The 25,587-nt window shown below is 37.0% G+C and overlaps 1 protein-coding gene across 2 annotated transcripts in view; it reads right to left on the bottom strand.

The window, feature by feature from the left end:
- The window catches only part of LOC127795921 (transportin MOS14), a 67,931-nt gene extending 45,152 nt beyond the window's left edge, over positions 1-22,779 (bottom strand). Inside the window, exons 1-8 of one of the 2 annotated variants that reach the window (XM_052327900.1) lie at positions 22,429-22,779; positions 19,152-19,229; positions 18,896-18,958; positions 17,762-17,809; positions 17,518-17,664; positions 16,054-16,185; positions 15,079-15,119; positions 13,513-13,604 (exon numbers count right to left, since the gene is read on the bottom strand). In XM_052327900.1, the coding sequence (XP_052183860.1) occupies positions 13,513-13,604; positions 15,079-15,119; positions 16,054-16,185; positions 17,518-17,664; positions 17,762-17,809; positions 18,896-18,958; positions 19,152-19,229; positions 22,429-22,551 (724 nt within the window). In that variant the 5' untranslated portion in view covers positions 22,552-22,779. Of the gene's footprint in view, positions 1-13,512; positions 13,605-15,078; positions 15,120-16,053; positions 16,186-17,517; positions 17,665-17,761; positions 17,810-18,895; positions 18,961-19,151; positions 19,230-22,428 lie in introns of those variants that run through there. The other variant, XM_052327901.1, reaches the window with a different exon arrangement.
- Positions 22,780-25,587: the final 2,808 nt, after the last annotated feature.

The following is a 25,587-nucleotide window of genomic DNA, read 5'->3' as shown; positions in this document are numbered from 1 at the left end:
AACCAGGGGTGGATCTAGAAATTTATGTAAGGGGAGGCTGAAAATTTTTTTTAATATGTAAAACTATACATCACAGATTTTAGGGTGGGCTATAATTTTTTTTAGACTAATTTATTATTAAAAATTATTTTTTTAAATAAAAAATTAATTTTAATTTCAGCCCAAGGCAGCTCGCATGTAGATCTGCCCCTAGTAACAACATTAAATGAATATTTTTTCCACCTAGTGGGATTAAGGCTTGTGATGTATTGTTATTGTATCAACAGATATTAAGTATAATCATGTTTAAAAGTTTCTGGATTAGTTTATTGAGATATAAAAGCAAAGGCAAGTAACCCACAGTAACAACAATTAACAACACATACAAGTAAAGGCAAGTACCTCACAGTAACAACAATGCTCAACATTCACAATAACTTGCTACAGTCTGTAAAAATTTCTTCAGAAGGATACACCATAAGATTTTAGTAAGTTGCATCGATGATTTTCCAGTCCAATTTTACAAATATCAAGCAGGATAAGTAGCAGTAGAGAGAGAAACACACACAGACACATATATAGAGAGAGAGGGAGAGACATCGTTAGGACTATCAATAATGTTAATATCCCAGAGGATGGGAAGGAGAAAAAGTAAAAAGATAAAAAGAAAAAGAGTAAAATCTCACAGGAGAAAATATGATATTAACGAAGTGAAGCTATAAACAGGAAAAGAGCAATAATTCAAGTAAAACAACATAAAAGAAATACCACAGGAATATATGTAAGAAGTATGAATGGCCCGATATACCACACTCAAAGGTACTGAGCAGTTGGAATCCAGATATAGTCTATGTAATATTTTACATATCATGAATCAAGATGCATAAAAAACCCAGTATAGACTAAGTAAGCCCACAGCTCTGGGTAACTGCACAAAACAGCAAAAAGGCAGCCCAGAAAATTTGATGCCACTTAAATGGAACATAATTTAGGAACTATTAATTGCAAGATGGAGAAAAAAAAAAATCACATGTAAGGAATGACTAACCATATTGGTGAATGAATACGTCAAAGGATTCATGTGAAGTTCACTTCTACAACTACTCTATTCACAAAATCATCAAAAATGAGTTCTCCCCTTGAGGTACAAGTGCCGCTCTTAAGTTGATCCAGTTTTTCAGCTACCAGAAAAGAAAAGAAACAAAAGAAAAATGTTCATCCTGCCTTTCCAGGAATATCAAGAATGTTTTACAAGCTTGAATAACTTTCTTTAATCATCAACCGTGTTCCTGTCAACAAGGATAACATGAATCCTGTTTGGTGATATGATTAAAGCCTTGTAGAGAACCATTTAGAGGAGAGGAGAGAGGTCAGAAAACACCTTTTTTTCAATGCCCTCTTTTGAATTTGCAGCCCTGGAAGACTCAGTTAACTGTTTTATACCATTAATGCTCCAGGATCACATATACCTCCTTTCTAAATCATCCCCTGGTTAAGGTTTAAATAACCTTACAAGCAAAAATATCTTATTACAGCTTCAAAGAAGAATTATAAGACAGCTTAATAAGGAAAAGCTGTGAAGAAACCATAAAGAAAGTTTATTCTTCCCCCAAAAAAACCCAAAAAGAAAATAAAGTTTATTCTTCCCCCCAAAAAACCCAAAAAGAAAATATTTTTGAAAGATCAATGCCAAAGCAGCAATAGCACCAGAGGGTATACCTCCCAAAAGATACAAAGAGGACAGGATAGAATCCTCTTCTGAATCATGACTCCCATGCCATTACCAACTTTACCTCTTCACCTTGCCAAGAAAACCCAAGATACAAATAAAAAATTTGGGTAAATTACACCGGTTTACCAGCACCCTTGAGGTGTAGCAAAAAACACAAACATCCCTGATTTATCAGAAGACAATGACAGCCCCTGCCATTAACAGATCGTATGAATTCACCATTTTGCCCCTAGTTTTTAAACTCTCCCTTTCTCTCTCCTCTCCTCTCTCACATAACTCTCGCTCTCTCTCTCTCCTATCTCTCTTTAGATCTCCTCTATTATATTTTAATCACAAAAATATATTGCAATTACAAAAATAACTATGAACTAAAATATATTTCTAAAATATAAATAAATATTTTTTCTATGTATTTACATAAAATATATTTATGTATAACTGTAAACAAAATATATATAAATATATTCTCTCAACAAAAGACAAAAACTAAATATATTTATATGCAGCACTAACAAAAATATAAACTAAATATATATAAATATTTGCATATAAATTTATATAAAATGATAGTAAATATATAAATATATTTAAAAGTTAAAAAAACATACACCGGCAGTAGCTATCCCAAGGCTGAACCCCCAGTGATGGGGGTTGCAGTGTCCTCAAGAGGGTTTCAGCCATGGCAGAAGCAAAAACCAGAAGTGATACGCCATCCTCCAATGGACCAACCTTTCTCGGGGTATGTCCATTTTCAGATTTATTTCAGAACTTTTAGTTGATTCTCTGATTGATTTCTCCATCTTTCATCACTATATTTAAGTTTCCTCATCTCCTTGAATTCGCATTGGGGACTGCTGTGATGATTCCCACATTTTTGTCCCGCTTATAAGCTGAACTAATGTAAGCCAATTCTCAAGACCCAATTGCTTCTGCAGTCAATTTGTGGGTTTTAACTGCCAATGGCTCTTTTGTTTCTTCTAATTGAAAATCGAACAAAAATAAGGGCATGTTTTCTGATTCTCAACTAATTCAAGACAACCCCCAGCAATGGCAGTACTCTACATGAGGGGGGGAGGGAATGAGGAAGAGAAACTGCCACAAACACCAGCATGAAGTCCAAAGTAGGGGAGAGAGAGAGAGTTTCACCAGAAGAGGAAGAGGAAAGAGAAAGGAACTTTTTGTTATTTTTGAAAATGCAACAGTCATTTTTTCACGTCATGGGGGAAAGTGATATGCGGCTAATGTAGTTAAGAAAGATCATTGTCATTTCTGATAACTCAGCTAATAAAAATCATCCTTCTTTTACTTTCTTGGCTTTTATAATGCTCCTTTGATTACTTTTTACTACTTTGTACTTGCACCCGTTTTCTTTATTTTATGAATTTCGTTGCAATATTTTGAGCTTGTTGAAAGAAATTCAATTTTTTAGCCATTCAGACACTATTTATGATCACATGTCAGTGTTTTTTTTTCCTGCCTAGCATGCTGATAAGTCTCAGATCTGAGACTTATACAATTCTGGAAAGAATTGTAGCCGTAGGAATTTGAATAGAAAGAGGGAGAGAGAGAGAGAGAGAATTTGAAAGTAGGAGGGAGAATTGAGATAGAGATTTGGAGGAAAAGAATTATGTCTTATCTCATTTCATAATTCCCATCCTCAGGTGCCTGGTTTCCTTTTATAGGCAGCCTTTCGGTTGTAACCGAAAGTGTACAAGTGGCTACAGCTATAACTGCTAGGTACAACAACTGCTTATTACATGCATTAGGCTAATTACAACCTTACCCCCTTTTAGACTAATTACAATCATACCCTTGCCCGCCCTTAGGGTCGTGACATTTTCCCCTCCCCTTGAGATCTTTCTTGTCCCCAAAAAAGGACAGAAGATGGGCTGCCCATGGATACTATTTCAGCAAATCCGGAAGATTCTCCTAGGTAGTATTGTCTAGGCGTAGATGCCTCCACTGGATTAACACCTCAGTGAGTGGCAGTGCATCCTTGTAAGTAATCTTGCGGTCCACAATGGCCTGGGGCTCCATAGTTACTTCCATGTCTTCATCTACTGAAGGGAGATTTGCACTTGTAATGGCTGTAGGTTCTACTGCTTTTTTCAGCAGTGAGACATGGAACATAGGGTGAGTGAGTGTTCCCTCTGGCAATTGTAGCTTGTAAGCTACCTTGCCCACTTTAGCAAGCACAATGTATGGCCCAAAGTACTTAGGGCTCAATTTAGAAGCTAGAGTTGCTGAGAAAAAGTGTTGGAGGAACCTCTTGACCTTAAGGTGCACCTTGTCACCCACATTGAATACCCTGTCACTCTTTTTTCTTATTAGCCACTTGCTTCATTCTATTCTGAGTTGTAGATAGTCCTCCACTGCAGACACTGTTGTGGGGGCATTCATTAGGGCAACTAGAATAGGAGCCTTTTATCCAAATAGTGCTTCAAATGGGGGCTTTTTAATGGTGATGTAATAGCTTGAGTTGTACCACCATTGTGCCATTGACAGCCATCTATTCCAACTCTTGGGTTTGGCAAAGCACATACACCTTAAGTGAGACTCCAGACATTGATTAACTCTTTCAATTTTCCCATCCATCTCCGGATGGTAGGTTGTAGACATATGCAACCCTACTCCCAACCCTTTAAATAACTCTTGCCAGAAATGACTTGTGAAAATCTTGTCTCGGTCGGACACGATTGATTTTGGAACCCTACGGATTTTGGCCCCCCATGGATCGTGGTCACCAAATCTAAGACTAAATTTACAAAGTGTGCAAATTTAGTCAATCTATCCACAATCACCAGAATGACATCCTTGCCCTCTGATTTAGGCAACCCTTCTATGAAATCCATGGATATCCCTCCCAAGCCTGTTCTGGAATGGCTAATTGTTGGAGTAATCCCGATAAGGCCACATGCCCATGCTTGCATCCCTAGCAGGTAAGGCAGGCTAACACAAACTCCACCACTTCTTTCTTTAGTCCCGGCCAAAAGAAGAGTTGCCTTACCTTGTGGTAAGTAGCATTAATCCTTGAGTGTCCCCCCAAGGGTGAGTCATGAAGGGATTGCAAGATTCTTCCCTTTAGCCTCTGGTCATTCCCCACAACTATTCTGCCCCGATATCTAATCAGCCCATTAGACAATGTATACCCTCTATTCCCAGTTGGCTCCACAGCCAGTTGCTCCTACAATTCCTTAAGCCACTCAGTGTGCACATAGCTTTTTGTGATTTCCTTTACCCAATTAGGTACCACTGCTGTGATTGCATTACAATTGACTTCTCCTTCTCTCCTAGACAGTGCATCTACCACTTTGTTCTCTTTCCCTTACCTGTAGTGGATTGTATAATCCAAACCCAGTAGTTTGGATACTCCTTTCTTTTGCAATTGGGTATGTAACCTTTGCTGTAACAGATACCTTAAGCTTTCATGATTGATCTTTACGATGAAGTGGTTGCTCTCCAGATAGTGCCTCGACTTGTCCACAGCTACTAATACTGCTAATAACTCCTTATCATACACACATAGTCCCAAATTTTGGGACTAAGGCCTGACTAATGTATGCCAGTGGTCTTCCCTCTTGCATGAGCACCACACCAACCCCCATATCACTAGCATTAGTCTCCACCACAAGTTTTTGAAAAATCAGGCAGGGTTTGGGTCATGGCCTCCTTAAGTGTTGTGAAGGTTGTCTCTACTTTGGGATTCCATTGGAACTTATCTTTCTTCAACAACTCTGTCAAGGGTTTGTTGATTGTCCCATAATGTGGAACAAACCTTCTCTAGTATCCTGTCAATACCAAAAAGCCCCTTAGCTCCTTAACTGTGGAAGGTCTAGGCCATTCTGTCATAGATGATATTTTCCTCGGGTCCGTACTAACCCCTTCACCCAAGATCACATGCCCCAAATATTCCACCTCCTTCTTTGCGAATAGGCACTTAGACATTTTGACATACAGTTGATTGAATTTAAGGATCTCAAAAGTTTTCCATAGGTGGGTTAGGTGTGGTTTCAAGTTAGGGCTATAAATGAATATGTCATCAAAGAATACTAATATAAATTTCCTTACGTAGGGTGCAAATAATTGATTCATCAAGGCTTGGAAGGTAGCAAGGGCATTAATAATGCCCGAATGGCATGACAAGAAACTCATATAGGCCTTGATGGGTACGAAATGTTGTTTTTGGGATATCAGTAGGGCGCATTCTGATTTGGTGGTATTCTAATCTCAAGTCTAGTTTGGAAAAAATGGTTGCCCCATGTAATTCATCCATTAAATCTTCTATGATAGGTATAGGGAATTTATTCTTGATGGTGAGGGTATTGAGCTAGCGGTAATCTACACAAAACCGCCAGGTGCCATCTTTCTTTTTTACTAATAGGATTGTTAAGGCAAAAGGACTTTGGCTAGGTTGTATAATTGAGATTGATAGCATTTGTTTAACTTGTCTTTCAATTTCAAACTTTTGCACATGTGAATAACGATAGGGTCTGATATTAACTGGTTCTGAATTAGGTTTAAGAGGAATGGAATGGTCCAGAGATCGGGTAGGGGAGAGTGAGGTAGGCTCAACAAAAAGATCCCTAAATTCAGTTAAAAAGTACATTGAGGGTGTCCAAATTTGTTACCTCATCTTGGGGCAGTGTAGGTTCTGACTTCTTCTCCTCAGTGTCCCTCCTTTCCATGCATTCTCCTTCCTCTTCTTCAATAACTTCTACAACTTCTTCCCTAAAATAAGTTTACACTCCCCTGTTTCAAGACTCCCCACAAGCGATAGTTTCTCTCCTACCACATCCATCGTTACCCCTAGTTTGTTAAAGTCAAATGTCAGAGGCCTAACTGTCCTCATCCAATCAACCCCCAACACAATATTGCATCCTCCCAACTCTAAGACCCTTAAATCCATAGAGAATTCCCTTCCCTACATGAGCCATTTGAAATCAGCACACTTGTAGTGGCTATACATATGGTTTCCATTTGCCACCGTAACGGATAGTGGTGTAGTGGCCATCAGTTTACACTTTAGATCGATGGCAGTAGCTTCATTTAAGAAGCTATGGGTGTTGCCATTATCTATGAGAACCATCAGCCTCCTCTTCCCTACTTGACCTTTCACCTTAATGATTTTCCCCGTGGGTCCCCCTTTCAACGCATGGAAGGAGATCTCCCCTCCTTCATTTTCCACTTTTGCTTCTTTTGCTACCTTCCCCAATGTCCTCCCCTTCTTCATCTTCTTTTTCCTTTTCTCTGCCTTCCATCTTCAACAATTACCTTTTACATTGGTGGTTTGGGCTATATCTATCTCCATACTTGTAGCATAACCCCAATTGCCTTCTCTGTAGTCCCCTTTGCCACATTAGAATTTGTCTTAGGAGATCCCAAAAACACACCTGCACTAATCCCCTTCAAATTCACTCCCATTGTTTGTTGAGGGTTAGAGCTAGTCTTAGGCAACACCTTATTTTTTCTGAATATGGCTTCCAATGTCAACTCTTGTAATTTGGCCTTTTTCCGCAACCTGCCTCACTATGGTAGGCATCATCTTTTTTACCATAAACCTCAGTTCTCCCCTCAAGCCACTTACAAAATTGAATACAAAATACTGCTCAGTTAGATATGGTTGAACATTCCACATCAGGGCCCTCAATTCTTCAAACTCATCCAAATATTCCATCACTGTCCCCACTTCAGCATTTTGAACTCATCAATCACATCAAACATGTTCTTCTCCCCAAACCTTACACACAACTCCTCTGCAAACTCATTCCACCTTGCCTCCATCTCCTCAGCTTTGATCCACCCCTGATACCAGGAGTCAACTACATCATTAAGATAGGTCGCTCCATGGTTACCCTGTGCATTTCAGGTACATTGCATAATTGGAAGAATCCCTCACATCTACGGATCCACCACCTAGGCTTGGATTGGATCCATCAAATAGGGGAATATGCAAACGAGGCATCAGGGTATGACTATTAGTATGGAGATTTAGTCCTCTTACCGATCCTCCAGTATCCTCCTCTAATAACTCACTTGGCTCCACCATTCCATCAGGCCTCAGGAGTATTCCGTGGCCAGAATGACTTGGATCTGCAGTCGATTGGGGTGGGAATTCAGGTGGCAACCTGAATTGCAGTAAGGAGGATATCATGTTGAACATGCTATTGATCCTCTATCCATACTGGTCAATTGTCTCCCAATGCTTCTCCAATTCACGTTGCATTCCTTCCCTTGAAGCGATCTGATCCTCTCTTCCTTGAGTGATCGCCTCATGTGTCTGAGTCATACCGAACTCTAACACCTCCATTCGTGTTACCAATTGCTTCAGACGCATACCTTCCGCCATTGCTTCTACATTGTTGTAACGCCTCACTTGCTTGATCTAATCATTGCCTTTGTAGCCGAGGACAACCAGCTCTGATAACAAAATGATAAGTCTCAGATTTGAGATTTATACAATTCTAGAAAGAATTGTAGCCGTAGGAATTTGAATAGAATGAGAGAGAGAGAGAGAGAGAGAGAGAGAATTTGAAAGTAGGATGGAGAATTGAGAGAGAGGAGGGAAAGAAATTTGGACGGAAAGAATTATATCTTATCTCATTTCATAATTTCCATCCTCAGGCGCCTGGTTTCCTTTTATAGGCAACCTTTCGATTGTAATCGAAAGTGTACAAACAGCTACAGCCATAACTGTTAGGTACAACAGCTGCTTATTACATGAATCAAGCTAAATACAGCCTTACCCCCTTTTAGACTAATTATAATCATACCCTTATCCGCCCTTAGGGTCATGACACATGCCTAAATTTATAAATCATAACTTTTATTAATTAAATTTTAAGCATCATTATTTGTATGGTTAGTCATTTAAATATCAATACCCTTTATACCTATTCTCTAACAAATAAATGAGGCATTTTATACCAATCTTTTTACTTCTAATTATTTGTATACATATACATATTTTCCATAGATTCACATTCTCGTATCATGCTCTTAATCTATGTCTAGTAAAATTTTTGTTCTTTGGCCTCAGTACATGGGCCAATGTCAGAATTTAATTCCTGGCATAGCAACCATAGAGAATCTCAACCAAGAAGCCTTCTACCATCATCATGAACACCACAATGGAAGCCTGTTATATCAACAAACATTTGTCCACTTCTGATAACTCCTTTCCCATTACACTTAAGTAACATTTTTAGATCTGGATCTCCAGGCTGATGAAGTGACATCAATGATCCATACACGAACCATATGAATCAATGTATCAAGAATGCAATGAATATGTAGCGTACAAGAATAAAAATTTAGAATGGCACCAAAATTAAAACTAAGAATCCTGCACAAAGTTCATGTGAAAGAAATAAGCTAAACTGAATGATACCAAAACCTTTGGCTAATGCATGTTTCAATTAAGAAAAACAATAATTTAACACATCCACAGGTAACCAAAAAGCTCATGTGACAATAGATATGATGCAACCTTTTCAAGCATCCAAGAATAGTACACGATTACCCATAGGAAAAAAAAAAAGTACTAGAGGACAATAGAATAGGTGCCTCAAGGTCCAAACAGAATGTCTCCCCCGAGCTTTCCTCACTCATTCATACTTTCAACCTTCATGAATTTACATGATTTTATCTTTTCTACACATGCAAAAGAATATTCAGTGCACCTGACTCCCAGCATTATTGGTTTTTAGAACCTCAGATGTATGCAGATTTATGCCCACATGCAGAGAGGTTGTTTCCATGTTTTGAATACATCACTCAAGCCACAATGGAGCAACCTTAATGATGACCAAGCTCACCCTCTTTCGTATATGGTCTCCTATATGAAATACAAAAGGTTGATCTGAAGAGAATTAAGTCTAGTTTCTTCATTCATATTACCCTTTTCTTAGACATTTAGTTTGCATTAAAACATGGCAGTCAACCACACCCTTTAATGGACCTTCCCCCAACCCTCACTGAAAAGCAGGGAGCCTTGTGCACTGGGGACACCCTTTTATGGCAGCTCAGGATCATTCATGTGGCACCTGACTCCTGGTCAAATAACAATATTTGTCAAGAATCAGACCAGTTCGACAACCTGATTGTTAGAAGACATATGACAACAAAACATTCTAAATACTATGCATATGCCTTTAGGATAAATTCTAAAACAAGTCATATCCCTTAAGGTCCAACACCCAATTGAGAACAAATGAACAATGCATTCCAATGAAGGGTGATCCTGATGCAGCATTATGTCATGTACCTAGGGTTTAACCTAGGAATGGATTGACAATCAAAAGGATCTGATGGAACATTAGAGAGGAAAAATGAACAGAAATGGGGAGAGGATGTAGAGAGAAATGAGGGAGAGCAGTAGAGAGAAACAAGAGGGAGAATGGAGAGAATTGTAGAGAGAGAATCAGATTTTCATTTAATCAATTCAAGCATGAAAATCTCATCCGTTTACATAGCCTTATATAGGCATATTTGCTCCTAACTAACTGCATAACAGCGCCCATATGCTTCTAACCAAATGTTAAAATATCTAAAATTATCTTCTAACAACTATTATCAACCTATTACTATATTACCCTTCTATGGATCCTTGGGTCATGACAATTCCTCCCTCCTTGAGAGAGTTCTTGTCCTCAAGAACTTGCAATAAGTAGCCATGGCTCTTCATCCAATTCCAGCATTCTCTATCTGATTCATCTTTCTTTCCTTCTTCCTCCTAGGTCTCTTCTTCTTCATTTTTGGGTTCTCAATTGAAACAAAAATGATAATCATTTCAAGGCTGCATCTTCCTCCAAAGAGTAACATATTATTTCCCTTGGGTTTGCAATAGCTACTAAATTAAGGTTGCTAGTACCCATAGTCTAGGGATCCAATATAATGCCAAAACCTGTCAATGTGTCCACATCAAATGCCTTCAATGAATTTAGCCGCTCCTTGTCGCAGGTAGCAACTGAAATCTGCAACCCTACAACCTTCAAATGTCGATCATTCCGAAACTCGCACAACCGACCAGCTACCACATATGTTCCCCTCTACTCATCATCTTCGTTGTGTGTTGTTTTGAATACAGAGGGTTGACTAACTAGTTCTTCAGCCATCTGTTCGTCCCTCAATGTAATAGACAAGCATTTGGATTTGCTAACTAGAGGAAGAACCAACACACCAGTGGGAGTTTTGTTCCCTTTGACAAAACCTTTGACTTCTTCAGCTGCCTCCTTTAGCTTTTCCCCAGCTACAACCGGCTTCAAGAATTCCTCACCACTTTGAATTTGTTGCTGGTGAATAGAACTAGTATCAAGGTCATAATTTGCAGAAAACTTCCCTTGGCTGGAAGAGAAATCAGCATCTTCTGCAATCTAGCTTGACCCTTCTGAAATGACAGCAACACCATCATATTGTTTAATGCTAGAGTCTTTTATGTCGATGGTAAGATATCCTCCAACTAGTGTTGTCTCCATCTTCTCGCTGCCTATTTTAACCCAAGCCAAGGAATCCTTAGCTTTCCCAACAATCGCATTCCCCACATTAGTTGATTCTCCATATAATGGGCTCGTCACTTGCGGTAATGCAAGGGGCCTTGCTTCTTCTGTAAATCCCTTCATTGACCCTTCATTTCTTTCATTCAAGTGTATTAACTCTTGTCTTGACTACTCCATTTTAAGGAAGTCCTCTTTGTTAAAACTTCTGTGATAATCATCGAAATATTCCACCGGGAAGTTGAAATGATACTTCCTAGTCAGTACCATCGGAAACTCCTGCAGCTTCTCACAGAACATACGACCGAATTCCTCGCACATTTCATGAATCCCACTGCTTGCTCCCTTGTCAATTCAGCTAGACACATTATCCAACCTTTCCCAAGCCTGATTCTTCTGAATAAACTACTCTTGATTCTTATTGTTGCTAGCTGAAATCGCAACCTTCTTCTGCTGCCATTGAGGCTCCAATTGCCTCATGCTTCCACCGCTTCCCATGGATTCACGAGCAAAATTTCCCACTGAAAATGCAGCATTCTTCTGCTGCAATTGAGACTCCAATGGTCTCATATATGCACTACTCCCCATGGCTGACTTTTCACCAACAGCATACTTCGGCAGCCAAGGAATGGGAATTCTGTACACACTTTTGTTTTGCCTATTATAACAATTCCTATACTTACCTCAATTGCAACTCAATAGTTGGGGCACCCGCTCTTCTCTGCCTTTCCACGTTGACCCAAGTTAGCCAAAATCTACCTCTTGTTTCCTTTGCTCACAGCCTCCAGCACCAACAATCAAGGAGCTGGATAAGTTGTAAGAATCCACTTCTCACACGAAATCCGTTAAATCCTCTGCGCCACTCTGATCTACAACTAAATTGCCCATTAGAGTTGACTAACACAATGGATAAACAGCCTCCTGACTTGCTCGCGATCACTCGAAACTCCTACACCAGTCGCGACCTCATGGCTCGCCTGCTGCCAAAGCCTCCTATTCTCGCCTCAAATGCCTTCCGATTTGGAAATTAGCAGTCTAGGGTGTCGAAACTCACAAGCAACAAAGTCGGAGGAATCCGTCTCTCTGAACAAAATTCGCCTACAACTTCGAGCCAAAACTACTTTGTAGCGATGGAATGGAGAAACAACAGCCTAAGAATTATTGCAATCGCCACCACCAATCAAGACTTACAACGGTCATTACCCACACCCAATCACCGTCCAATGGCCGAAGGACCCTGGCTTGGCTTCGGAATTCAAGCGACTCTGTCCGGATGGCCACTGTAGCAACCGTCGGCAACTGATCTGCCGAGAATCAACTTCTTGTGATTCCCCCAGTTCTTCAAAGTCGCCTTCAGCAACCTAACTCACCTTCGACTTTGATTCAAGGAGTGGCGAATTGCAAGTGTTGTTCCTCTTCAAGTCGAACCTATTGCAACAATTTCCTCCTCGGGCCATGGAATCAAATTCCGAGATTCAACCAAAAATCGTCTGGTTGCTTATGTCCCGAACGTCGAAATTCACCAATGAATCTCAGTTTCAATCAATCCTTGTTTCCTTCTGACTGAGATCTGAAATGCGGAAAGAAAATCACCACTCGAACTCGTCTGCTACTGTCGGTTTTCGTAAACGCCTCTGCCTCGTCTTCTCGTCTAGAATCGATTGAAATTATAGCCGATGAGCGACTGCTCTGCTGTAGTTGAGCTAATCAAAGGCTTAGGACGGGCTCTATTGCAGTCTCCTGAGGATTCGATCGACTTTGTTGGAGCTCCTGGTGAGTTCGATCAGTACTATTGCAGCTCCTCAAGAGTTCACCTGTATCATTAGATATTCGTCGAACGCTGATTATTGCTACGATCGCTGGAATTACTTAACAGAGAGAACTGCCAAGGAACGATGGCTCTGATACCAATTGTCATGTACCTAGAGTTTAGCCTAGGATTGGATTGACAATCAAAAGGATCTGATGAAATAGACTCAAGAACAGAACATTGGAGAGGAAAAATGGACAGAAATGGGGGGAGGATGTAGAGCCTTATATAGGCATATTTGCTCCTAACTAACTACATAACAGCACCCATGTGCTTCTAACCAAATGCTAAAATATCTAAAATAACTTCTAACAACTATTATCAACCTATTACTATATTGCCCTTCTATGAATCCTTGGGTCATGACACATTACAATGACAATATAAATTATCCCAAAAAAAGGAACAACCACATAATATAAAGCGTTCACATAACAACAAAAACAGTTTCATAACTAGTGATGACCAAATATAAGCATTACATGTGCTGATCACAGTACCATTCACAGATGCCTCTGAAAGGATATCAGAATTCAAGCTAGAAAGAGCTGTTAGCACCAATGGATGAGAAGCAAGCGTAGAAGCAGCGATCCTGAAATGGAAAGATATTCAAACAAGTTCTGAGGATTCTATTGTGTAAACTGTGGTGGGGAAGTTGAGCGTTATGAAAACCATGCTCAACAAAGATTTTATAATATTTACATCAACAGAAAATATAAAATCAGGACTATCTCAGATTCTCAAGCAAAACATGGACATGCAAGACAGAAATAAAGAACGATCTCCATCCCAATCTAAGGTAAATATCGGCAAAATCCACCAATACTTCCAATCATAAAGCCATCTACAGTTAACTAGTTTTCTTAGCCAATAGGAAGCCCTTGTTCACATACTAGGCAAATTCCACAAGCTGCATGGAAAATCACTTGAGCTTTAGGAAGTGCTGCTACTAATTTTTATAAACTCGAGTAATTCGCATCACTAGTATACAATTTACAAATGAAAACACTATTCTAATAAACAACAACAATCACAATCCCGAATTCTACTAGGTGAATTTGGCTACGTGAATTCTACCCTCTCCGTAGCAAGAGAATGGAATAAAACATACCATGACCCAGAATAACAAACCAATTTAGCCCACTCTCTTCATACCACAAAATCAGCACACTAACTGTCACGAGAGGACCCTCTTTTCCGAGCTATTTTGAATCTTCTTGTTGCCAACTATTATAGCTCATTACTGCTTGCTGTATTTTCTCTACTGTTAAGAGATCAGCTCTTCATTTTACTGTTGTAACTTCTAGAAGGCAGGTTGTTATCGCCACATGCAGGGAAGTTAGAGATTCCCGAGTTTGTTAGGGGCGTAGGGCCCACCCTGGCAGGAGAATCTTCTCCCCCAGGCGCTGGTATAATTCCCCTAGTCATGTAAGGGAAAGCATTATGAAAAATCTGAGAATTCTCACGGTCTCTCTCCCTATTTTCTCTGCTGCTCTTTGTTCTTCTCTCTGTTCTCACTAATTCTCCTTCTTTCTCTCTGTTCCGCTATCTGTTTGGGCGTAAAGTCCTCATGATTCTTATTGGATTGGGTAGGAAGGGAACTGTCAGGCTTAGGCCGTGACACTAACATACCCCATACCTATTCCTGTACCACAGCATGGAATGTATCACGTTCCTGGTAACTACGGTCATGTAGCAAACCTTAATAACACGCTCAAATATCATGGCCCTCATGTTCTAGCAACAGAACATATTGACAGCTGTTCTCCTTGGGAAAACATGTGAATTCACTCTTACCATGCATCAATTAAGACAAATAATGCCAGAAGAACCAAATACTTTGCCCAGCAGTCAACTCTTATCAGTTGTCATGTGAGTAACATAATAGGCCAGTTCATTTCAGTTCAACACCAGAGTGATACTATTATCTTTGTCAAGGAGGTAACATTAACAACCGGAGCAAAGATAATAACATTATTGAAAAAGGATCAAAACCATTGCCAATTACTTTCATTCCTAAAAGAACTAAATCTTGAATTTAAGAAACCAAAAACAAAAATACACACCTATGCCTAAGACGAAGCCAAGAAGCAAATGCCTCAAGAACCTGCCAGAAAAACAGACAATCAAAAAGTTATAAGAAAAATGATATATAAAAGCAATAGATAATATTTTAAATGGTCAACCTTATCAACTAACAGTTTTTTTTTTTTTTTTTTTTTTTTTTGGGGGGGGGGGGGGGGGGGGGCGGGCGGTGTAAACAAAAAGTAGGTTCCAAGAAATTTTAGTCTCACAAAAAAGACATGATGAATGTATTAAGCGAGAGAAGCTAAATCAAGCTCAATGAAAGATGTAGTGATAAAAATTTCAATAATTTCTTGAAAACTGATGTTAGAATTATTACTTCGGCTTCTTTTTTGTGATGATTGGACTAACATAACCATGAACATTGACTAACCATTACGCAATTTGTTTATGAATCATCATTAACTCAAAGAAAACATATTTCTAATGTCGTGGAATGAATTCCTTTGCCCTTTGCATAACAAAGGATCAACTAAAGGTTTGGTCCAAACAAGGGAAACCTAGACCTTACATAAGAAACCCTTACAGGGGCTTTAGCCAGCAATTTATAAATCTCATCAACAAAGCTAACTCTATTCTCTATTGTTTCACCAATATTTCAAAGATCATTCACCAACAAGCACAAAAAGTAATAAATTGTTGGAAGATCAAAAAAGGCTTATCTGATAGATTTTAGCAATGTAAATATAATAGTCATCCATATAAACAGTAAAAGCAAACTACTTAAAGACAACTACACTCTTTATTTCCATAATCCATTCCATTTCCCAAACTAGTAATTTTTTGTGAGCCTGCAATTTAAAGGGAACTAGAAGCTGATACATCTAAAATCGGTTCTCTCTCATCAAAACTCAAAAGCATATTGGCGATGAATGAAAAGCAATCAACAATTCCAAAAGATCTACTCCAATATTAGAACAGCATTACATCTAAAGCAACAAAACATTAGTTCCCACCTGCTCCTTAAGTTCATTAATATTCAAACAGGCAGTCAAGATACTAAGAGCAACTTCCATTGCAGAGGCAAGTTCCTTCTCAAATTGGCGCCGTCTATCAGGACGAGCTGCTATCTTGTAGTTGAATGCCTCCTGGTAGTAAAAACAAGAAAGTGCTCAGAAAGTTCTGGAAAACTATAGCATCAACACCGTATAGAATCAGTTTCTAAGTGAATTAGCATCTAATTCTTGAAGGGATCTTCTGTTAACCAGCACAATCCATGGGACACATCCATATGCAGACAGTGTCCAAAGCAAGTTCAAACAATCTAGGTTGCAATGTTTTTCCCCAAAACAGACTAAGAAAGAGGATATATCGGGCCTTGCAACACAAGTCAGTCTGTGAGATGTAGCGTGTCACGACCATGCTAACACATGCCAATGTAAGGCATTGGGATGGTGTACCCAAGAATGGGAGCAGGCCTCGTAATTCCTCCTATTCACTGCCAATCCTAAATGATAACAAGGAGGGTTGCATTAAGTAGCTGAGAGGCAACATAAAATTCATCAGATCAAATATAATATATTCTAGACAGATGGATAGAGGTCTAGAATAACCCCACCTAGTGGGATTAAGGCATGTGACTATTGTTGTTACAATTACTATACACCTGTATTCAAGTATCGCATTAGTTTTAAATAAGAATCACACAATTACATGCAAGGACTTGTTAATAGATAAATATTTCTTTTCTCTGGACATATATTGGCAAAAATAGTAAAATAATCTGTGTAAAGTAATAATATCTCGAAGATAGAAATTCTTCTATACCATGCAAACTTCAACCCAACTTGACTAGGATTTCCACAACATCAAGATACCTCATACTGCAGTTGAAGTTGATGTTTTGCGGAAAATCATCAAGGGTTCTTAAGTTCTTTAAAAATCACAAAAAGAAATATGTACAAGAATTTTGATTTCACTTCTTCTTATAACCTTCATTAATATTTCATGTTGTTCCCTACTTAATTCCAGAAACATTTTAGCCCAATTATTTAGTTTGTTAACATTCAACAGAACGAGACATCAAAACCATCAACAATCTAGAAGTATTAGCTAATAATAATTTGGAAATAATGCACCATAATTACATAATTGGAAGTGTTTTCATAAATCAATTCATGGATGAGTGAATCAAGCAAAATAAACAGCTAGAGCTGTATTTCTTTTGCTGATATTTCATACTAATTTAAAGTGCATATATCGCATAACTTGCTCCTCACATCACATTTAAGAAATACCTTAACTTCAGTTAATGTATTTATTTCAAGTGGTATTAATGATCCACATCCAAATCCTGAAGACTAGCATCAGATAGCACTTATTTGTATAGGCCAATTAAACAATTTTGTCAGGTATGATTTCCCTAACAGAGACAATAGTTAGGTAAATTAAATAGTTCTTCTAAATAGAATTCTGTGTACCTCAGGCAGGACTCTTAGAAGTTCAAGAAAACTTGCTATGCATTCAAGATGAGAATTCAACTCATCTCTAAGCCAATTTACAATGCCACCATCACCCCAATCGTGAGCTGGAACGTGAACAGCCAATGCAGCAACGGCAAGACTAATCTACAAAAACAAATTTTAGCAGGATATAACGGCACATCATGCATACCATGTTGTGCATGTGTACAAGCATATGTTTATAGATAGAAAACTATAATACCTGGGTTCTAACTTTTGGAGGGCCTTTGTGAAATGTTTTTAATAAGCTCTGCAATCACAAGAAAGAAAACAAATTTCCATGTGATAGCAGAAGACAGCAACATATTAACAGAGCTAATCGAGAACTAAGAATATCAGAAAATTAGGCTAGAAACTAGGGAGGAGTTTGGGTCCCCTGAAATTGATGGATTCCAGACAACTTCCTTCCCAAAAGAGACCCACCATCACATTTCATGGAAGAATAATGACTGCAACAAACGGGACTGACTAAACCATAATGTATATTTGAAATTTCCACATATTGCTGAAAATGTTAGTTTTCAACATACAAAAAACACATCCCTCATTACCATCACAGATGCTCAAATGTCTTTATAATGGTTGTGGTAGAACACTCCTTGCATTTATCAAGAAAGAAGAGAATAAAAGAGCACACTTTAGATTACAAATGATGCATTGAAAGAAAAGAATGATAAGCACACTTAGCTTATTATAAATGATCAGTGTAAAAGATAACTTTCCTTTCCAATACCCATGGAAATTAGCGATGCCACAGTTTCAATGATATAAATGATAAATGCAAACATAACACAATTCCTATTTCCAATGGGAATTAGCAATGACAGTTATAACTTTCAACAATTCACACAGCATGTTAGGCAGCAAAGCACCAATATGTGCAAAATATGAGTGTGATAGAGATGAGGACATTAAGATGGATGTTAGGCCATACAAGAAAGATAAAATTAGAAATGAGGTTATTTCTGATAAGGTCAAAGTGGCTCCTACTAAAGATAATATGCATAAGACACAATTAAGATGATTTAGTCAAATGAGAACATCAATAGAGGCTCCTACGAGGAGAGTAGACACAATGGATCAAGTATTTAGCAAAAGAGGTAAAAGAAGACCAAAGAAAACTTGGTGAGAGACCCTTAGGTGTGATATGGATTATAAGGGCCTTACAAAAGATAAGGCTATAGATCAAAATGATTGGTGAGCTAGAATTCATCTAGTTGGCCCCACTTAGTGAGATTAGGGCTTGATATGTTGTTTTATAGTTTCACCAATTCCATCAATAGGTGCTATCAAATCTTACAATTATTTAAGTGTAAAAATATAGGCATTCACTTACAGTTAAAGAATCGCGTAATGGGCGAAATGCTTCCGAAGGCAACTCTTCAAAATCTCGTTGTACCTGTTGAAAAGAAAAGGAAAGGTACTTTCATTATGGCGAGTAGCAAGGGACTGATTTGATGTAGCAAAACCTAAATTAGAGTTAATAAATTCAAATAGAAACACATATATTCACAGGTGAATAACATGGTAGAAGTAGCATTTGGTAGGAACCTCAAATGCACTGCAAATGAAGACCAGGAGAAACATATTACCTTGCTTCTGAGGGTTTGGGAACAAAAGATTAATGTTTCTTGATTGCTACTAGCATCATGGAGCAAATTATCAGAGACCTAACAAGCAATAACAAATCAGTTAACCCTAAAAGGATTAAAGGGAAAGTTAAAGAATAAGATATATCATCTTTAGCTTATTCAATTTGTTTGAATACAGCAAAATAAAGCATGCCAATTCTCATAATATGGAACAACCATCATCTCAGCTATACACAGTCAAAGGTATTTTTTTAATGACACAAGGAAAAACTGCAGCTAAGGACAATTGTTAATGGACCAAAAGCTGAGTTAGAGGGAAAAAAAATGGTATCATTTAATAGGAGTCATTGTGCTTAAATACAGATGTCATTGGTTTGTAGCATAAAATTATGAACCAAGAAATATCTATAGCTAAGTGTCGCAAGGCAATATCTAGCACCAGCACTTATCACACTTGCCAAATGTGTTATACAAGCCTGCCAAGCACCTCAGGACCTGACAAAGTACATAGGTAAGCCAAGATATACGACATGGAAGCTTAGTAAAGAGACAGTACAATAGTACACTAGAAATAAAAGCTTGTGAAGCTTTATATTGGTGTCAAGAACCAAAGAGTACAACTTGATCAGAACACTCAAAATACACCAATGTGATAACAGCACTTTGAAACATTTCCAAAAGGTTGGGAGAAATCATTTTTCTTTTGAAAGGTAATGGCACATACAAAAGAACCAATTTTAGGAGAAAACCCTTTACATAAGATACCTCAACTTCTACAAAGTAAAGTCATCCACAAACTTCACAAAAGAGTCAAAAGAGAGAGCCCACTCCCCCTCGAAAAAAAGAGAAAAGAAAAGAAATGTGAGAGAGTGAAAGAGAGAGTATTTCCCTCGAGACAAAAAGAACTTTCAAATTCTCAAAAGCTCTCCTATTCTTTCAAATCAAAGATGCCAAATGACATCATAAAGGGAATAATAAGCCACAACTCTTAATTCTCCTAGTAGAAAGGCCATACCCAAGAATGAGTATAACTTAGTTGAGCTTTATCATGAGATCAACGACGACAACATACAAAACCTCAATCCCACGAGGTGGAGTCAGTTACATGGGGTTTAGTTCCCTGCTCATAGATCCATGATTATATCTTCTATAAGATAATTATAACACGTACCATGCCTAAGAATCTCCCATCAAGTTTAGTTCCCTGCTCATCTCTATCCATGATTATATCTTCTATAAGATAATTATAACACGTACCATGCCTAAGAATCTCCCACAAAGTTTTCTTGGTCTTCCTCAAATCTCTTTTACTACAATTTTTTTCATTCCTCCAATCTCTTCACATGAGCTTTTACTGGTTTTCATCGTGTGATCAAATAACCAAGCATTTCATCCTCAATCTCAATAATCTACCCATGTTTCTAAGCAAATTGATCCAAGATATTTGAACTACTTTTTCTCAAAACGACATGATCACCATCCACACTTTGCTTTTTTACTAAACTTAAATTACATAATCTACTCAATCTAAATATTCTTGGATTCTAAGATGTTCCTCCATACTTTGGCCTTGGCATGCACATATCCTTTTGTTTCATTCAACAAAGCAACGTTATCTACAAACAAATATACACCAAGACACGTTTTCCTAAATTTGTTAAGCGCACTCATCCATCACTAAAGCAAATAAATTTAATTATCATGAGATTTTGGCCAATGGAAAAAAGGGCAATTTGGCTCTTGAACTTTTGTATTTTGATCAATTTAGCACCTAGACTTTTTTTTCTCAAATTCACCCCTAAACTTTTTGAATGAGTTAATTCAAGAGTGAATTTTGAGCCCAAAAAAAGTAGCATTACAAAGGCAAAGGCAAAGTGAACCCAGAACTAGCATTCCTAAGACAAAGTGAACCATTTCAAAATGTTCAGGGGTAAGTTTGAGCCAAAAAACATTTGGCCTTTTTCCTTTGGCCAAATCACAAGACAATGACTCAACTAGTTATTCTCCTCAACTCCTAGGAACATAAAGCACTGAAAAAACATGCAGAGAGACATGTAATGGTGAAATTTTCAAAAGCCCAAAAATCTTCATCAAGACTCTTTGTCTAGTAATGGTTTATGTAAAAGAACTAACTCAAAATTTTAAACTGGCTTGGGTTATTTGATATATCATTCTTGTTGCTCGATGATTTGGGAAATAACGAAAGTCTAGCAACTGCCTTTGTCATTTAGCGCCCATTTGCCTGTGCTATGGGATAACCCAAAAGCATTTTTACTTATTTAAAGCGCTTTTCAATATTAGAATTGGGGCATTTTATATATAGCAGAATCTATTTTTATACTATGGAGAAGAAACAAAAATTAGAACTTCTCGTCACATCAAATATTTCTAAAACAAAATTAAATAAACCCTTAGATCTTTACTTGATGAAGCAAGGCAACAATTGAGTGAGAGACTTCTAGATGGTAAGAGGTTTTTTTTTCCTTTTATAGGAAATTAGATCCAGACTTAAGAATGCAACCTAAGATGCTGGGGTGTCTCCTGAGGGACATCTACGCGGTCTGAAGTATTCAGACTATAACTTAAATTCTTGTTTATGCAAAACTATTGTCGCAATAAGTCAGAAGGTCCCTCTATGCTGCCAAGTAAGCAACTCGACGGATGTCAGCTCCATGTACTGTCACCCAGTAAAAACTGGTGGAAGGTAAGTTAAATCCATTATGGCATCCAAATTGGAGTGAAGATAAATCAGAAAAAGAAAATATTAAAAGCAACAAAATATTTGCATTATGCTCTGTCAGACGGAGATTTTCATCCAATCCAACTTCTGAAAAAGGCCAAACTCTATAGTCAAATGCTGTTTGTTTGCCCGACACGGTGGCAAATGTGGGGTGTTGGCAGACCGCAGTAGGTTGAAAACCTAACCTCTACCAGTGACGCCAGAGGGTTTCTGAGGATTAACAAGCCTGTACGTTTCAATTTACACAAAACTTCAAGACCCCCAAATTTGGAACTCAATTCATCCAAATTGACATACATATCCCACGCGTACACAATTGAAAACCCTGTGCCGCCGAACAGTCCGCAGCAGAACTGATCGAGCAAACATTTCTCGACCAACCAGAACAGTTCGAACTCTATCTCAACTACTCGTAATCGACGGCATGAACTCCACGCCCATTTGCACATCGGCACGAACGAATCAACGTCCCAAGTATAACAGAAGGGTTAATTCGGATTGACGACAGATAAAGTGGAGATAAAGAGAATCAATCACCTGCCAGGCATCGAGAGTTCGCTGGAACTCCTGAAGCCACCGATCGGCTTGCATGCGAACGGCATCGTCGGGGTGGTGGTACAGCGCGTTTAGGGCTTCTTTCACTGTGTTTTGCAGCTCCATGAATCGCCAGAACTGAAATCGAAATCGAAATCGAATCCGAAACGTATCGGTGCTCGCAGATACACGACTATGGATGTATCTATGATGTGATGTGAATGATAATAGCTGGGTTTTGTAATCTTTCTCGGCTTTGAATTCTATATCTTCGTTTTGGGGCGAAGTTTTTTGTTTCCTCTCTCTCTCTCTCTCTCTCTTTCTCTCTCTTGCCTTCTTTTTTTCTTTTTTTTTTCTTTCTTTATTCAGGGTTTTTAACTCGCCGGGGTTTTGGCGCCCCCCCCAGAAACAAGCGGTCATTGATTAATAAATCAACAGTGAATCACAGCCGTCGGACCGGCGCCCTTTGACTGATGGTCAACGCTTCTTCTGTGAGATCTGACGGTCGTGCCTCCAAACTCCAATCCTGTGGCACCGCCACTGCCAATCATGTGTTGCCACGTCTCCCGTTGGAGTTAGTTCCAGTGCGGAATAGTAGGTAATATTTTTACTACAGTTATAGTAATATATGATAATGATTGTTTTATGGAAATTATGAACTAAACATTTTAAAATGAGATAAAGCTTCAGAATTGATTAGGTTTCTAATTTTATTCGGTTTAGTAAATTTTAGGGTATTTTAGTCAATTTTAATATTTAATATATATAATAATAAACATTTAATAGGCCAATAATTGAATGCCTAAGCATCATTCTTAAAGATTATCTAAGAGAAAGGTGAATTTGATGTTAAAAAATAATTAAAACATCTTAATAATCTTGATGTAGTAAAGATGTTTGATAAAAATAATTTGATTCAGCTCGAAATAAGTGTGGCTGCTAATGGAATAAATGAAACTATAGACAACTAGACAAATGATATGAGGAATATTTTATATAAAAACTTAAGTTTAAATATATAGAATAAATGTATGTATCGTGAATAGTATAAGTGAAGTAGATTTTTGCATGCTTTATCAAAACTAATATCTAAAGAGCATTTTAAGAAAATTGATCGCAAGAATAAATCATTCAAAGAGAGTCTCATGATAGATTATAGAAAAATGAATAACTTATATCACAATTTGCAAGATATAACAAAAATCTAATTTTTAAGTTGATTTTAAACGTATAAACATTTTAATGATAGTTAGAATAACTCTGCAAATAATTAAAATTATTATGAATAATGAATAATATAGAGAATAAAGAATAATGTTATTAAGGATGTAAATATTACAAGCAATCACAGTCAATACAACATTTTTTAGTGGTTTGACCAATTACCTAATTCATTACCTTAACTTCTCATTAAATATTCATAAAATATTTACTAAGAATAGTAATTTATGTAGGTTCAACTATAACCTCCATTTTGAATGGCTAAATAAAAATCTCAGCTTTTACAAAAATAACGATAATCTTCACTTTTAACAGATTAAGTAAGAACATCCGCTTTTCACATATTAAACAGTAACATCTGTTTTTCACATATTAAGTAGTAATCTATACTTTTCTTGGGTTGAGTGAGAATCCTTACATGAGATTTTTTCATAAAAGACTCAGCCACAACCAGTACATTACATTTTAAGGCGCAAGCATAATCTTTATAAGTTTACACAAAACATGTGTAAGGTCATCTTAAGAGAAAAATACAAGATGTATAATGATATCACTTTTCTCTTTGACAGAGCAGAGTTTGAAATAATGAATAAATAAAGCATTAAACTCTATTCTGCAATCTCGTTTAGAAATATAAACAAATAATCACACCGAATAGTAGTTTGGAAGTAAAAAAAAATTAAAAATGAAGATCTTTCATTTCAAGCATTGGCCCGAAAGAAAATAGGCTAGCTAAGTTTGAAACAACACTAGCAGCTTGCGGTGACTCCTCAATGGAAACTTCATCTCTTGTTACTTGTAGCCTTTTATAGAAACTTCATACTTGTAAAGAAAAATTGTATAAAAACCAGCACACACTCACAACTTATTTGATTTGACGGTCAAATTCTTTATAATCATATATAATTTATACATATAAGCATTAAGCACACTTGTATAAATATATTATAACATTTTTTTATAAGTTAACGTAGTTAGACACATTGGAATGGCAAATAAACTTTAACAGTTAAAATTATATATTTTTTGTTTTTTGAGTAACGATTATAAAATTTAAAATCACATGTCAATTACTTGACTAAGTCATAGACTCACTCGACTAATAAAACACATTCTCAATTGGATAAGTCTTATAATCGATAATATGAAAGTCTTGCAAAAGTTTTACTTGAGTATGACAAATTAATTACTCGATTGACTCACAAGTTACAAAGACTTTGCATTAAGCACTCAACAACTTGACTAAGCTAACTCAACTAATAGAAGCATGTACTCTAGTATACATAACTAATACTCAATTAAAATTAAGCACGTAGATTTAGTCAATTATATCAAATATTTATTTGATTAAAATATATAGATAATCAATTATAAAAATATATTAATCGATTGAGATAAATATATACTCGACAAATGAGATATTTTGATTTTTTATATCAAATAGTTGCCTGATTGAAAAATCATCATTACTTTAGTGATTTTTGAAATACAAAATATTTGCGTGAAATAGTCAAATAAGAAATTTTAATAGTCAATTGAAATAAGGTTTTGTTAAGATATATAATCGACTGATTTGAAAATAATTAAACCAATACTAGATTGAAAAATATATTCAGACAACAATAACAATAAAAATACTTAATTATAAAAATATCATACTTGATTAAATATTATAGTCATTTTAAAAAATAAAGATGTTTATAGCATGTGTAAAAAGTATTTATAACTTTTTAAAAATAAATACTTTTTATTATGTAAAAGTATTTATAATTTTCACAAGCTATAAACGGTTTTTTTAAATCATTTATGATAAAAACAATTATTGATAATTTGTGAAGATGCATTGTTAATTTATTAAAGAAATATTATTTATTTTGTAAGTATTAAAATTGAATGTCAACTTAACATTTTGTCGATATAAACAAACAAATAAAAATAAAA

Source organism: Diospyros lotus, chromosome 2, assembly GCF_014633365.1.
Source record: "Diospyros lotus cultivar Yz01 chromosome 2, ASM1463336v1, whole genome shotgun sequence".
Lineage (NCBI taxonomy): Eukaryota > Viridiplantae > Streptophyta > Magnoliopsida > Ericales > Ebenaceae > Diospyros > Diospyros lotus.
Note: the sequence above shows the minus strand (reverse complement) of the source record. Positions and strands in the feature narration are given on the sequence as shown.